This window comes from Macaca nemestrina, chromosome 17, assembly GCF_043159975.1.
Source record: "Macaca nemestrina isolate mMacNem1 chromosome 17, mMacNem.hap1, whole genome shotgun sequence".
In the NCBI taxonomy this organism is placed as follows: Eukaryota; Metazoa; Chordata; class Mammalia; order Primates; family Cercopithecidae; genus Macaca; species Macaca nemestrina.
In genome coordinates this window covers 50,822,641-50,835,941 of record NC_092141.1, presented here as the reverse complement: position 1 = coordinate 50,835,941, position 13,301 = coordinate 50,822,641, and the positions used below count along the sequence as shown (strand labels likewise).

The 13,301-nt window shown below is 48.2% G+C and overlaps 2 protein-coding genes across 3 annotated transcripts in view; both read right to left on the bottom strand.

Moving 5' to 3' along the window:
* Positions 1-3,891: 3,891 nt before the first annotated feature.
* LOC105476822 (SPT4 homolog, DSIF elongation factor subunit) lies at positions 3,892-10,181 on the bottom strand. Its single transcript, XM_011733047.3, has 5 exons — positions 10,048-10,181; positions 9,385-9,491; positions 5,523-5,578; positions 5,174-5,227; positions 3,892-4,280 (listed from the first exon to the last, which is right to left on the bottom strand). Exons 1-5 carry the CDS (start codon positions 10,114-10,116, stop codon positions 4,213-4,215), a joined length of 354 nt encoding a protein of 117 aa, XP_011731349.1. The 5' UTR covers positions 10,117-10,181; the 3' UTR covers positions 3,892-4,212.
* Positions 3,892-13,301, bottom strand: part of LOC105476821 (ring finger protein 43) — a 73,540-nt gene continuing 64,130 nt past the window's right edge. Inside the window, exons 9-12 of one of the 2 annotated variants that reach the window (XM_071082871.1) lie at positions 10,193-12,989; positions 9,385-9,491; positions 5,174-5,227; positions 3,892-4,280 (exon numbers count right to left, since the gene is read on the bottom strand). In XM_071082871.1, coding sequence (XP_070938972.1) covers positions 12,946-12,989 — 44 coding nt within the window. In that variant the 3' untranslated portion in view covers positions 3,892-4,280; positions 5,174-5,227; positions 9,385-9,491; positions 10,193-12,945. Of the gene's footprint in view, positions 4,281-5,173; positions 5,228-9,384; positions 9,492-10,192; positions 12,990-13,301 lie in introns of those variants that run through there. The other variant, XM_071082870.1, reaches the window with a different exon arrangement.

Below are 13,301 nucleotides of genomic sequence, written 5' to 3'. Positions count from 1 at the left end.
AAGGAAAGGAAAACAAAAGAAAAGAAAAGAAAAAGAAACAAAATATAACCAGCATCTTAGGTGCTTCTCATGCCCTCCTCCACCCCCACCTATCACAGCTCACCACAATCCTACCACTTAAGATCATAGTTTTGTCAACTGCACTTCACAGACAAGAAACTTCATTTTAGAGGCGACTTGGGAAAGTCACAGAGTTGGTGGTTGGTGGAGGCAGCAGGGCCAAGACTCTGCCCTTAGTTAGATACATGCATTTTCATCACACAAGTCTCTCAGTGTTCCAGTGGGGTGTGACGGTGCCATCATCAGTCTGCAGATAAAGGGAGGTGAGGAGGAAAAAGAGAGGTTGGGAGGTGTGAGGCAGAGGTCAGCAGGTGCATAAGAGCTGCTGGAGTGGAACAGTAAATGCAGCCAGGGGTAACTCATGAAGGGCTAGACTGGTTTCCCAACACCCTGCACAGGGATCCTTGAGTAAATCCCAAGGATCCCCTCCCCGGGCCATTGCCCCACTGCCTCCATCTCTTTGGCTAATTTTAGACTTAGGGACTAGAGTGGTGGGATTAGAGTGGTTGGTGGGCTCAACATATAAGGACAATGTGTTGCAATAACTTCACTCAGAAGAAAGCTAATGCCTCATACTGGTTCTGTGGAACACTTACGGAGGGAAAAAAACTTGCTGTGTTTGTGGACAACTATGTCGCAGTTAGTAGCCCTAAACTTGGTGTGGGCATTATATTTCTTGAGCTGGGGCTCCACTACTTGATTGTGGCTAAAACACTTTTAACTCTTTTTTTTTAAATCCTCCCCGAGACAGAGTCTTGCTCCGTCGCCAAGGCTGGAGTGCAGTTGTGCGATCTTGGCTCGCTGCAACCTCCGCCTCCTGGGTTCAAGTAATTTTCCTGCCTCAGCCTCCCACGTAGCTGGGATTACAGGCGTATGCCACCACACCTGGCTAATTTTTGTATTTTTAGTAGAGACGGGGTTTCACCATCTTGGCCAGGCTAATCTTGAACTCCTGATCTCGTGATCCACCCACCCTGGCCTCCCAAAGTGCTGGGATTATAGGCGTGAGCCACTGCGCCCAGTCAAGACACTGTAACTCTTTGAGCCTCAGTCTCCTCATCACCAAATAAGGATGTTAATTAGTTCCAGGGTTTTTGTGAGAATCAAATGAGATAGTGGATGTGAAAGCCCTTTGTCAACTGTATTTGGGTTTGTTTTGTTGTTTTATGAGACACGGTCTCGCTCTGTCACCCAGGCTGGAGTGCAGTGGTGCTATAATGGCTCACTGCAGCCTCAAACTCCCGGATTCAAGGGATCCTCCCACCTCAGCCTACCAAGTAGCTGGGACTACAGGTGTACACTACCATGCCTGGCTAATTTTTTGTATTTTTTTGTAGAGATGGGCTTTTGCCATGTTGCCCAGGCTGGTCTCACACTCCTGGGTTCAAAGTGATCTGCCCGCTTTGACCTCCCGTAAGTGCTGGTATTATAGGCGTGAGCCACAGCACCCAGCACCTTTGTCAACTGTAAAAATATTTACATGAAAGGCTTTACTGACACTAAACATGAACCAGACTTCCAAAGTTATTATTAGTCTCTTCTTAAACATGACCTACCTGCCTCTTTGATAGAGACCAGATGTCAGGGAGGGGACTTGAGGAACAAGTAGCAGGCTGCAGACAAACTAGGAGTGACAAGGCAGAAGCCACACCAAGAGCAAAGCCTCAGTCCAGACCCTGGTGAAACTGCTCCCCTCCAAAACCAGACCATCCTGACCCTTGCTCTATCAGCCACCAGTCCTTTCTCGAGCTGGAGGCTGCATTATCAATGCACTGCCACTGAGCTCCTCAGTGCTCTGGGAGACCCTAATTCCACAGCATGTGGCGGGGAGGAAGCAGAGAATGAGGCACAGGCAGGCAAGGGGAAGGCAGCCTGGCTACCATTCCTAGTCTCCGTCTGACTTGCATCTGTCCTTGTTGAGCTAGGGAGGAGGCTTGCTCTTCAGGAGAGAAGCCACACCACTGAGCAAGACAAGGAGAGATCTTAAGATGCTGTGCACTCAGAACTTTGGCAGCCAGAATGGGACTGAACCTTTGACAGACACATGGGCCAGTGGGCAGGACACAGCTCTCACGGCCACCCTCATAGCCATGGAAAGCAGGGCAGTGGTACCAAGACCGGACCGCGCCCTCCCAGGGAGCTGTGAACCAAGTCCTTGTCTTAGTTTCTTTGGGTTCCCAGTAGAGGATGGGACTCCAGCACCTTTCTGTCTGTCTGGGTTGCTGAGTGGCACCACCTGCATGTTCAAGTACCAGAGAAGGCAAGAAAGCTAATTCAGCAGCAGCTCCCAGGGAGAGCCCACTTGGCACAGTCTGTAGAATCCAGGAAGGAAAACAGGCCACCCTTCCCCCACAAGCATCAATGCCTATGCTATGTCTTTGGCTTCCTGTGAGACTGTCAGTTAGGGCTCAGTTCAGTGTGAGGCTGAGGCAGCCCAAGTGTGGTTATTTGTGCAAGCTTCTCTTGCCTCCCCTCCCCACAACTGTTTCCATTCTCACCAAGCAGCCACGTCCGGGTCAGACACCCAGGACAGCAGCTGGGGCTTTCCAAGGGGCTTTTTGAGAAGCTAGTGAAAGTTGGGTGTTGGCTGCACAGCCTGGGTGCTCTTGCTGAAACACACTTCTTCCATCCAGGATGTAAGCTCTAGCTGGCAGGGGTGCTTTTGGGTTGAAATTGAACAGAAATCACCACTCATGGAGCTTTCTGTTTGCTGGGCTGGGGAAATCCTTGAGAAACTCAGTTTGGAGTTGGGGTTATCCGACCATTCCCTCAGAGCTTGAAGGCACCAGAGAAAATGGTTCTAGTTTGAAGACCATGAGTGGACATGAGCAGCCCGGCCAGTCCGTTTCCCTCCCGTAGGCCTAGGCGAAGACAAGGAAGGGGAGTAGACAAACTAATCAAACTAATCAGTCAGGTCAGCGTCTCTCCTCCTTCCCACACACTCCAGCCCACAGGTAATAAGCAAAATCAACTCAAGAGCAACACCAGGTGGCTGAGACACAAAGCCCTAGCACAGGCAGCTCTGCTAATGACCCACAGCTCACCCTGCAGTCGTGGATCTCAGCATTTCCCCCACTCTTTTGGCTGATCGTGCACATATTCTATGTATTGAAAAATGGCCCAAAAAGGACAGCAAAAGGATTTCACCTTTATAATACTTATATAATTTTCACATAGCCTCGTTTCTACAATCACAACAATCCTGAGGTAAACAGGCCGAGTATAATCATTCTCTTTTTAGAGGGAGAACAAGGAACTTAGGGAAATCAAAATGGGGATTTCTGTGGAAATTTAAATAAATGAGAATTCGTGGTAAATTTTTTTATCCTAAAACAAGTAACTCACCTTGGCCGAAAAATGGGATGTTACCCAAGGTCCCCTACTAGGCCAGAGGAGAAAAGGACCTACCTCCTACAGGGGCACAAACAAGGCAGACTAGGACCCAGTGGTCGCCCAAGGCCCAAGGGCCTCCAGTAAGTGCTTGAGACTGGCCTAAGGTATAGGAAGAGCAGGGGAGGGAAGAATTATTAAACATGGTCAAGGAGCACTACAAAGCCGCAGGATTTCTTCAAGGGGTACTGCTGTGCCAGGTCTCAAGGGCAGAAGGACACATCCGCGAGACACCAGGGCCACCAAGCTGATGGGGTTACCAAGCCTCTGGACACCACCTTCTGATAGGAAGCAAGGAAGCACACTAGAAAGGCTGCAATCCCAGAGGCTGAGACAGTCAAAAGGGAGTAGAAGGGCCTCTGCTGCTCTGGGAAGCTTCTTATAGGGCAAAATAAGCTATTACTGTGCCTAAGAGAATGGAAGAGGGAGGCAAGGCAGGTGTCATGGCCTTCAGAACTTTCTAGAGGAGGTTCATATTTATTGACATTTGACCTAGAGTCCTCAGCATGGGGAAGGCACAGCCCTGGGCCATGGGTAGGAAATTCAGTATCCTACTCTCTCAATTCCATCTGTTAATCCACCAACCCAAATCCCTCCCACCCCACTTGTAGTCCAAAGAAGATAAAATGATGTGCTGCTTTCTCAACAGTGAGCTGAGTCTCAATTGGAGGGTAGGACGTATTTGAAGTTCTGCTCATTTAGTTCCAGAACAAGAAATAAGCAGAGGCAGGAGAGCAAAGATGCTGGCAGCCCTGCATCTTGCTACGTCTTTATAGCTGTGTCTCTGGATTTGTAGGCCACTCCTCGACTTTTCAGCTCCCGCACGATTCCTGAAGCAGGAAAAGAAATAGTTTTGTGAGGTAAGATTCAGAAGGGTAAGATAGGCCACTCAGCTGCCACCCTGAGGGGGTACTATAAGTAAACTGGAGTTCCTAGACCACTTATCAATAGTCATCCTTGGCCAGGCATGGTGGCTCATGCCTGTAATCTCAGCACTTTGGGAAGTCAAGGTGGATCACTTGAGGTCAGGAGTTCAAGACTAGCCTGGGCTACAGAGCAAGGCTCCATCTCTACAAAAATTTTTTAAAATTAGCCAGGCGTAGGAGCTTGCACCCGTAGTCCCGGCTATTTGGGAGGCTGAGGCGGGAAGATCTCTTGAGTCCATGAGTTCAAGGCTGCACTGAGCTATGATCACGCCACTACACTTCAGCCTGGGTGACAGAGTGAGACCCTGTCTCCAAAAAACTAAAAAAAAAAACAAAAAAAAAGGTCCTGCTTAGTTGACTCATTACCAGTGAAGACCCAGGTAAGTGTTTGGTAAGAATGAGAAGAAAAAGAGGGATACATGTAGTCATCAAAAGCAAAGGTTCTAGGCCAGGCACCTGTAGTCCCAGCTACTCAAGAGGCAGAGGTGGGAGGAACACATGAGCCCAGGAGTTAGAGTCCAGCCTGGGCAACACATGAGACCTTGTCTCTAAAAAAATAAAAAACAGAAATAGCAAAAATTCTGGAGCCAGAATGCCTGGATTCCAGTCCTGGCTCCTCATTTACTAGCTCCTCATTTACTAGCTGACCTCCAGCAAGTGATTTAACCTCTCTGTGCCTGGTTCCCCCCATCTGTAAAATGCTGAACCTCAAGAGTTGTGAGAATTGGCATTAATTCAGATAAAAAAACTTCTGCAGAGCTTTAGAGTAAATGAACATTGGCTGTTATGATTATTACCTTGGGGCAGGCGACCAGTGACTGACACCGCATATACACCTGGCTTAAAGTTACCTGAGAGAGAAGAAAAAAGATACAAGATTACAGTGAAGTGAGTTAAGACTGAAGATCAAATGGAAGCTAAAGCTAAACATTAAAGAAGTGATGCAACTCCAACAGAAGAGCTATCCCCTCTTTTGGCTACAAGTGTTAAATGATAAGGCACAGAACACTGCTTCCTTGTCTTCCTTACAACCTGATCTTTCCCACCCTGAGGTCACTCACCTTGCTGATTTTCAGACTCCCTAATGGACCTGAGGAACAGTAACAATACTACAACTAAGCCAAAAGGAGAAAGGCCGACACTTACTGACTCGCTGCCACTTGGAGACCCAGCTGTCCTCTGGACTCATCATTGCAATGATTCTAGGGAGGGAAAAGAAATGGAGAGTCAGCCTGAGCCTCCCCTGGGCCTGAGCTCAATTCTGAGAGAGAAATCTAGGAAAAAGCCAAGTACTGAGTCTCCACCGCAAAGTTAGGAAAACTGCCTTCTGATGTTGGGATGAGGCTGACTCAAAGCTAGAACGACAAACGTTCTTTGTTCTTATGTCCTTGGCCCGCCAGCCACAGGTTAGTTTCCATCCCCAAAAGACTCTCTCACTCAGCTCACAAACATCCTTAGCCTACAGAATCCCTAGAAAATGAGACGGCTTTAGGACTAGAGGGCCAATAGTTACAACTAACACAACTACAAGGGGTCTAGCGCCTAGTGCAAAGAGGAGGGTGAGTCAGAACAATGGATCCTCCTACTAGAAATGAGTTCAAATTGGCTAAGCTCTTCCTCTAATGACCTATACATATAGGGACCCCTCTAATGACCTATACATGTGGGGTTCCCTTCTCAGAACCTCATCAGTAAGCTGAGACTCAAAGGTTGAGATAATACATGAAAAACACCTTAGCAGAAGGACTAGCACAGAGTGCTAAATAAGCATTAGCTCTCCTCATTATCCTACTCGTCCTTCCCAGGTAGCTGTGATTCCAGAAGAATGGTAAGGCTATTCAAGGGCTAGAAGATGCTGCTTGAGCAAGACGGATAAGCATTTTTGTCATTCAAAGCATTCAATCAAATGCTTACTGCCTGCCTATTGTGTTGGGTCTAAGCACTGACATTTGTTGACTGCCTCCTCAATATGCCTCCCCTCTTCTCTCAGTAACACTCCTGGATTCTTATTTGAGAAGATTCCCTTCCCATCCAAATCCTACATTATCAGCCATGCGCTGTAAGTGGAACCGACCCTACCACCAGGGCTGACAAGCAGAAGAACACTAGCCCTTAGCCCTGCAGCCTGATGGGAGATAGGCACGATGCAGGCCATCCTCCTGACCACAAGTATATTCTTCTCTGTCCTTCGCAATCTATCTTTTTAGCCTTAGGGTCCTTATAGCCCAACCATATGATTTAACCTAAACAGAATTCCCACTGTTCTCCAAACACATCCTGGTTTTCCCCAACCTATGCCTTTGCTCTAGTCACTCCCTTTATTTGGAATGTTCTATCTCTCTCTCACCTCAACTTCCTCAAAAATCCCAAGCTTCTTTCTTTAAGAGGAAAGTACTACCTCTTCCAATTTTGGTTGAGGTCATCTAGCCCTCCTCCGATCTTCAATTTGCCCACTCTTTAAGACCTAATATGCACTAGAATATACAAATAATTCCTACAACCCAACAACCAAAAAAACAAACTGAAGTCAAAAATGAGTAAAGGCCTTGAATAGGCATTTCTCCAGATATACAAATGGCTATAAGCACATAAGAGGCTCAACATCACCCTTCATTGGGGAAATGGGACACCAAAGTCACACCCATTAGGATGGCTATTATTAATAAATAATAAGTGTTGGTAAGGATGGGGAGAAATTAGAACCTTTGGGCACTGTTGGTGGGAACGGAAAATGGTGCAGTTGCTAAACAGTATGACAGTTCCTCAAAAAATTAAACACTCAATTATCATGTATCTAGCAATTTCACTTGTGGATATACAGACGATCCCTGACTTACCTTAGTTCAACTTATGATTTTTCAAATTTATGATTGTGTAAAAGTGACATGCATTCAGTAGAAACCGTTTTCAAATTTTAAATTGTGTTATTTTCCAGGCTAGCAATTCAGTACAATATTCTGTCATGATGCTGTGCAGCAGCCGTGAGCCACAGCTTCTGGTCAGCCACTGTAACATAAACGCTTTGAGCACATTTGAAGTAGGCTAAGTTAAGATATTCATTAGGTTAGGTGTGTTAAATGCACTTTTGGCTTATATTTTCAACTTATGATGGGCTTATTAGGTTGTAACTCTGTACTTGAGTTGAGCATCTGCACTGAACATAATAAAAGGAGGGACCTGAACACATATTTATATGCCAACGTTCACAGCAGTATTATTCACAAATAGCCAAAAGGCAGAAGCAACCCAAGATATCACTGATGGATGAATGGGCAACAGAACATGCTATACACATACAAGAGAATATTATTCAGCTCAAAAAAAGGAGGGAAATTCTGTTGCATGCTATGATATGAATGAACCTTGAAGACATTATGCTAAGTGAAAGAAGCTACAAAATGCTACTGAATGAGCCCATAGGTACCTAAGGGTGCCTAAGGTGGCCAAATTCATAAAGACAAAGCATGGCGGTTGTGAGGGATCAGAGGGAGGAGAGAATGAGGAGCTAGTGTTTAATGGGTACAGATGAAAAAAGTTCTGGAGATGGATGGTGGTGATGGCTGCACAACAATGAGTATGCACTAATGTCACTGAAATGTGTATTTAGAAATGGCAGCCGGGCACAGTGGCTCACGCCTGTAATCCCAGCACTTTGGGAGGCTGAGACAGGAGAATCACCTAAGGTCAGGAGTTCGAGACCAGCCTGGCCAACATGGCAAAACCCCATCCCTACTGAAAAAGGATAAAAATTAGCTGGGCATGGTGTGGGTGCCTGTAATCCCAGCTACTCAGGAGGCTGAGGCAGGAGAATCGCTTGAACCTGGGAGGTGGAGGTTGTAGTGAGCTGAAACCACGCCAATGCAGCCGGGTGCAGTGGCTCACTCCTGTAATCCCAGCACTTTGGGAGGCCGAGGTGAGTGGATCATGAGGTCAGGAGTTCAAGACCAGTCTGACCATCATGGTGAAACCCCGTCTCTACTAAAAATACAAAAATTAGCTGGGTGTGGTGGCAGGCACCTGTAATCCCAGCTACTCAGGGGGCTGAGGCAGAGAACTGCTTGAACCTGAGAGGTGGAGTTGCAGTGAGCTGAGATTGTGCCACTGCACTCCAGCCTGGGCGACAGAGCGAGCCTCCATCTCAAATAAATAAATAAGTAAAATGACTAAAATGGGCTGGGCATGGTGACTCACACATGTAATCCCAGCACTATGAGAGGCCCAGGTGGGCAGATCACCTGAGATCAGGAGTTTGAGATCAGTCTGGCCAACATGGTAAACTCCATCTCTACTAAAAATACAAAAATTAGCTGGGCATGATGGCGGGCGCCTGTAATCCCAGCTACTCAGGAGGCTGAAGCAGGAGAATTGCTTGAACCCAGGAGACAGAGGTTGCAGTGAGCCAAGATTGCGTCTTTGCACTCCAGCCTGAGTGACAGGAGCGAAAAGTCTGTCCCCCCCCCACCAAAAAAGCAACAGCTTTTGGGCAATGATCTACCATTACTACACCTCCCTTCCCTTCATTTTCAAAAGAAATTTTCATGCATTTAACAAACATTATTAAGATTACATTCTTTCTTCTCATGTTAAGTCTTTGAAATATGGGGTGTATTTTATACTTAAAAGCATGTCTTAATTTGGACTAGACACATTTCAAGTGCTCAGTAGCTACATGTGGCTAGTGGTTACTGTATTAGATGCCTAGCACTAGTATGTCTCAAAATAACTGTTGAGGCTGGACACAGTGGCTTACACCTATAATCCCAGCACTTTGGCAGGTTGAAGTGGGAGGATCGTTCCACGCTGCAGTGAGCCATGATCATGCCACTGTACTCCAGCCTGAGCCACAGGGCAAAACCCTGACTCAAAAAAAAAAAAAAAAACCCCACACAAGATAACCCCCAAAAACGAACGGCTGGGACCAACTAGGATTAACACTTGCCCTGCATTTACTTCTCTGGGTGCGGGTTGGGTAATGCAGAAGGGAATGACGGAATCTGAAGCGGCTTACCCATCAAAGGAAGAGCTGGTGCAGTCATATACCATCTCTCGGTTACCCTTCATTTGTAGATATGCATCACAATTGTCACAACCATCATATTCAAACTGGTCTATAGTCTAGGAGTGAAGAAAAATAAAGGAAAAGGAGAGATAAGCATGAACAAGACCAAGAGACAAAGTAGCTTTCTCAATACTTCGACCTGCTCAGTTTCTTGTTTCCCTATGTTGACTTGGTCTCCCAAGGTTCCCCACCTACTACTTTCAAAGCTCCATTCCTAAGTCCCACCCTCCCACTCCGTCCTCTCTTGTTCCCAATTCCGTTTTATCTATTCCTTTCTCTACTCTGCTCACGGTCAGGCACCCTTTCCGACTACTCACTCAGCTGCGAATCCCCACCCGCCTCTGACTCCCAGCGTCTTTCGGCTCCAACGTAAGTTCACCAAATGTCTAAGAGCTGAGGATTCAAAGGCATGTAAGACCCCCCGTGCCCTCAGCTGCAAGACCTGCCCGCGATCCTACGAGGTAAACGATGGCCTCCTTCGGCTTCTCACTCCCCCTGCCACCTCTGAGTCCTGGGCCTTACTTTTCACTTTACTGTCCCACAGCCCCGTTCCGCCCTCTTTCCCCGACCTTGGTCCCCCATGGTCCCTACAACCAAGTCCCCGACTGACACCTTGACCAGCGAACACAGCAAACAGGCCCGCAGATGCCGCAGGTCCTTCGGCACTGTCTCCAGGGCCATCTTCTCCGATGGGAAGAGAAACAGTGAGATACACTGCCACAGGCTGCGCACCCGCAGGAAGTAAATAGCTCGTTACCCAGAATGCCCGCCACTTCTGGCGCTCAGACTTCCTCTTCCGGTGTGGGCGGGCGCCTGCTCCGCCCCTACCCCCGCCAGAGGAGATGGTTTCTCCCACCGGCAGGCGGGGAGGCGGGGCAGTCGGCCGCCACCTGGGCTGGGGCGCGTCCCCGCCACCTGAGGCCGCCAAGGGCGCGGCGGAGGCTGTGTAGGGTAGTTAGCGGGCCCCCGAGGGGCGGGGCGGGGCGGGGCGGGGCGGGGTGGGTGGCTGCGCTTGCGCCGGAGTTCGTCGGCTTGAGCCTCAGCGACGCGACGCGGGCCGTTTGATCTGGGCTGCTAGCACTGGGGCGCCGGTCCCGTTCCCGATGGTAACCCGAAGTTTTTTGTTTTGTTTTGTTTTGTCTTCCCGTTTTAGAAGCACTGGGAGCAGTGAATCCACTGTCTCCCTCTGGATTATCTCTGCAGAGACCCGTAACAAATCCAGGGACAGCCCCACCCCTCCTTCCTAACTGCCAGAGCCCTATAGGGTTTCCACTTGCTTCCCACAGGAATGCTGGCCTGCGAGCTACGGCGGAAAACATGCGTATTTATCTTTTAAAACTCCGTTTGCTCGTTCCGGCTGATAATTTATACTTTGCGCAGTTCTTAGCACTTAGACACGGTTCCTTTACTAAAGAACATTTGTAGGAGATTAGGTGTCCTTTTTTTCCCTTTCATTTCACCGTATAGGAAGCGAAATGCCTTGTTCTACAGGCACCAAACCACCACCCCTACCAAACCTTTCTCGGGGAAGCAGAACGGGAACTTGTGCCGTGTGAGGAAGCGACAGAGGCCCCTTCTGGCCCTGGGGACTTCATGCCAGCAGAGCACCAGCTCTCTCTGTCCTCGCCATAGCCCGAGTGCAGGCAGAACGCAGTCATTTGTGTTTATCTGAGAGGAGCTTTGGGATATAAATAGTTTTAGGCCCCGCTGTTCTATCCTTCCAGCCCAGCCTCCTGATTGAAACTGAGCTGCTTCCGGGCAGGCTTGCTTCTTGTTGCCGGTCCCATGCTGTGTTCAGATGGGCTCTGTGACAGGTTTGGATGTTTTCTATCACTGAATAAAACTTTACACTTTGGAACATGTTTTCTATACTCGATTATCTCATGTAAGTCCTGCAACAACCATGAAGTAGGCCCATTTTATGGACTGAAAAAGCGAGGCACAGAGTATTTGCCCAAGGTCTTAAGTCACTGAAGCATCATAATGTGTGAAGTGAACAGTATAATTATGACTGAATCACAGTGAGAATCTAGTCATGCTTTCTCCTTCCCTGATCTCACTAAGTCACACTTTTAGGGGCTTACAAACCAGTTCTTATTGCCAAGCCCTCTACTCTACCCTATCCTTTCATAAATCGGAGCCTAGCCTCTCATAACAGAAATAATTTATTTCTCTTGATGTAGAAAGAGATGAAGTTGTTACCCTGAGTGACAGTCATGACAGAACAAAACCACAAGACCAGACCACATTTGTGGATAAATATATTAGCAAATAAATACATTTCTCAACATAGTGCCTGATTCAAGCGTCTGTCTGGTTCAGATATAAATACCCATGTGGGTGCCTAGGTGCTAGTCTCCCCACTAACTGAGGGAAGAAGGTTCCCAGGTGGGGTCCTGTGCCCACTTTGCCCCCATATTCACATTCCAAATGGGATAATGCCTGAGGGTCCAACAGTGGTCAGGCTGCCCTGGGGTGAATGTCACCCTGAGGAGGCCCCTCAGCTCTTGTCCACTCAGTGTAAGTGGCCTAGGCCAGACTTGTGCTCTAATCCACTCTCCTGTGGGTCCCTGGCCTATATGGCTTATACTGGGGAGCTGGGCCTCTAGGCTGTCCAAACCCAAGGGTCATACTTTACTTTTCCTTTGTTGTCCCCATTCTCCATCCTTGCTCTGAGACAAAACTTCTCCCAGAGAAGAACTCTTTGTTGTCCCCGCTCAGGTGTAATTCTGCCTTTTCTACCTTCAGTCCATCCTTCCTCTGCCCAGAGGAAGTCCAGCAGAAATTTCTCCTTTCCACCTGCTCTGGGACTCTGAGACAGGAAATCTTCAAGGAGGAGTTTTCCCCTCCCCACTGTTCTTACTCTCAACCCCCAGAGGAACCAAGGCTGCTGTACCCACCTCAGGGATAGAACTCCACACTATAGTGGGAAAGTTTCAGGGACCCCTCCTTTTAGTGCTCAGGGCTCACCTATGGTCCTGGTCCTTTTGGCAAAAAGGAAAATGATAGAACCAGGGTTGCCCATGATGTAGCAGCCTTACTGTGGAGGGGCCAAAGCTGGTGTGCAGAGTTCACCCGAGGAGGGAGGTGATAAGGTGTCATGAGTTCTGCTGAACCCACTGGCTGGTATGAACATGAGGCCTGGGGTGAGGGAGACCAAGTAGGGTTCGGGGAAGGAGCAGCACCTTTGTAACACCTGGCTACCCATAGCTAGCTTTCTGCCTTCAAGGGATCCAGCGCATACACGCCACAGGCAGCAGCTGGTTTCCTGGCTGGACATGGATTTGCTGCACTGCAGATGTGTTCTGCAGACAAGGTCTGGAGCTGGAGCAGGAAACGGTACCCTCCCGCCCTCCATCATCACCAGTCCTCTTCCAGTGCTTCTAGGAAGTATGGCAAAAAGAATGGTGTTTGCTGTGGTCCTTTCTTCTCCTGGGAGCAGGACTCTGTGCCAGGTAGGGCCCAAACGCATCTGGAGCACACTCTTGGTTGGAGCTAGGCCTGAGCATCTCACACAGCCTGTTCACACAGCTCCTCGAGTTCCTCCTCTGAGCCTGTATTTAGAGAGAGGGGAGGAAAGAGGTCATTGAGGGTCAGGTCAGGCACCTGCTTCTCTCACCTGCAGCAGAGTGTGGCTGGGAGGGGACTACAGGGAGGAAGGAGGAGAGACTGTGTCTGGAAAGGGTCCTTAGATTGAAAGCTAAGGGGGTCCCAGTTGGGACACAGGGGAGAGAAAAACAAATCTAAAGAAATATATATAGCAACCAGTGTGTTACCAATACTTACTATTCATTTATTCACCCAATAAATATTTATTAAGCATTCGTTGTGAATTTGGTCTGCTACCATGTGCCAAATAGAAGACC

Excerpts from the sequence above, each read along its gene's own strand:
- LOC105476822 (XM_011733047.3), bottom strand. The coding sequence starts at position 10,116 with ATGGCCCTGGAGACAGTGCCGAAGGACCTGCGGCATCTGCGGGCCTGT. Across the intron at positions 5,579-9,384 it reads ACCAGCTCTTCCTTTGATGG|AATCATTGCAATGATGAGTC; the intron begins GTAAGCCGCTTC and ends TTCCCTCCCTAG. Across the intron at positions 4,281-5,173 it reads CACTGGTCGCCTGCCCCAAG|GAATCGTGCGGGAGCTGAAA; the intron begins GTAATAATCATA and ends TTCCTGCTTCAG.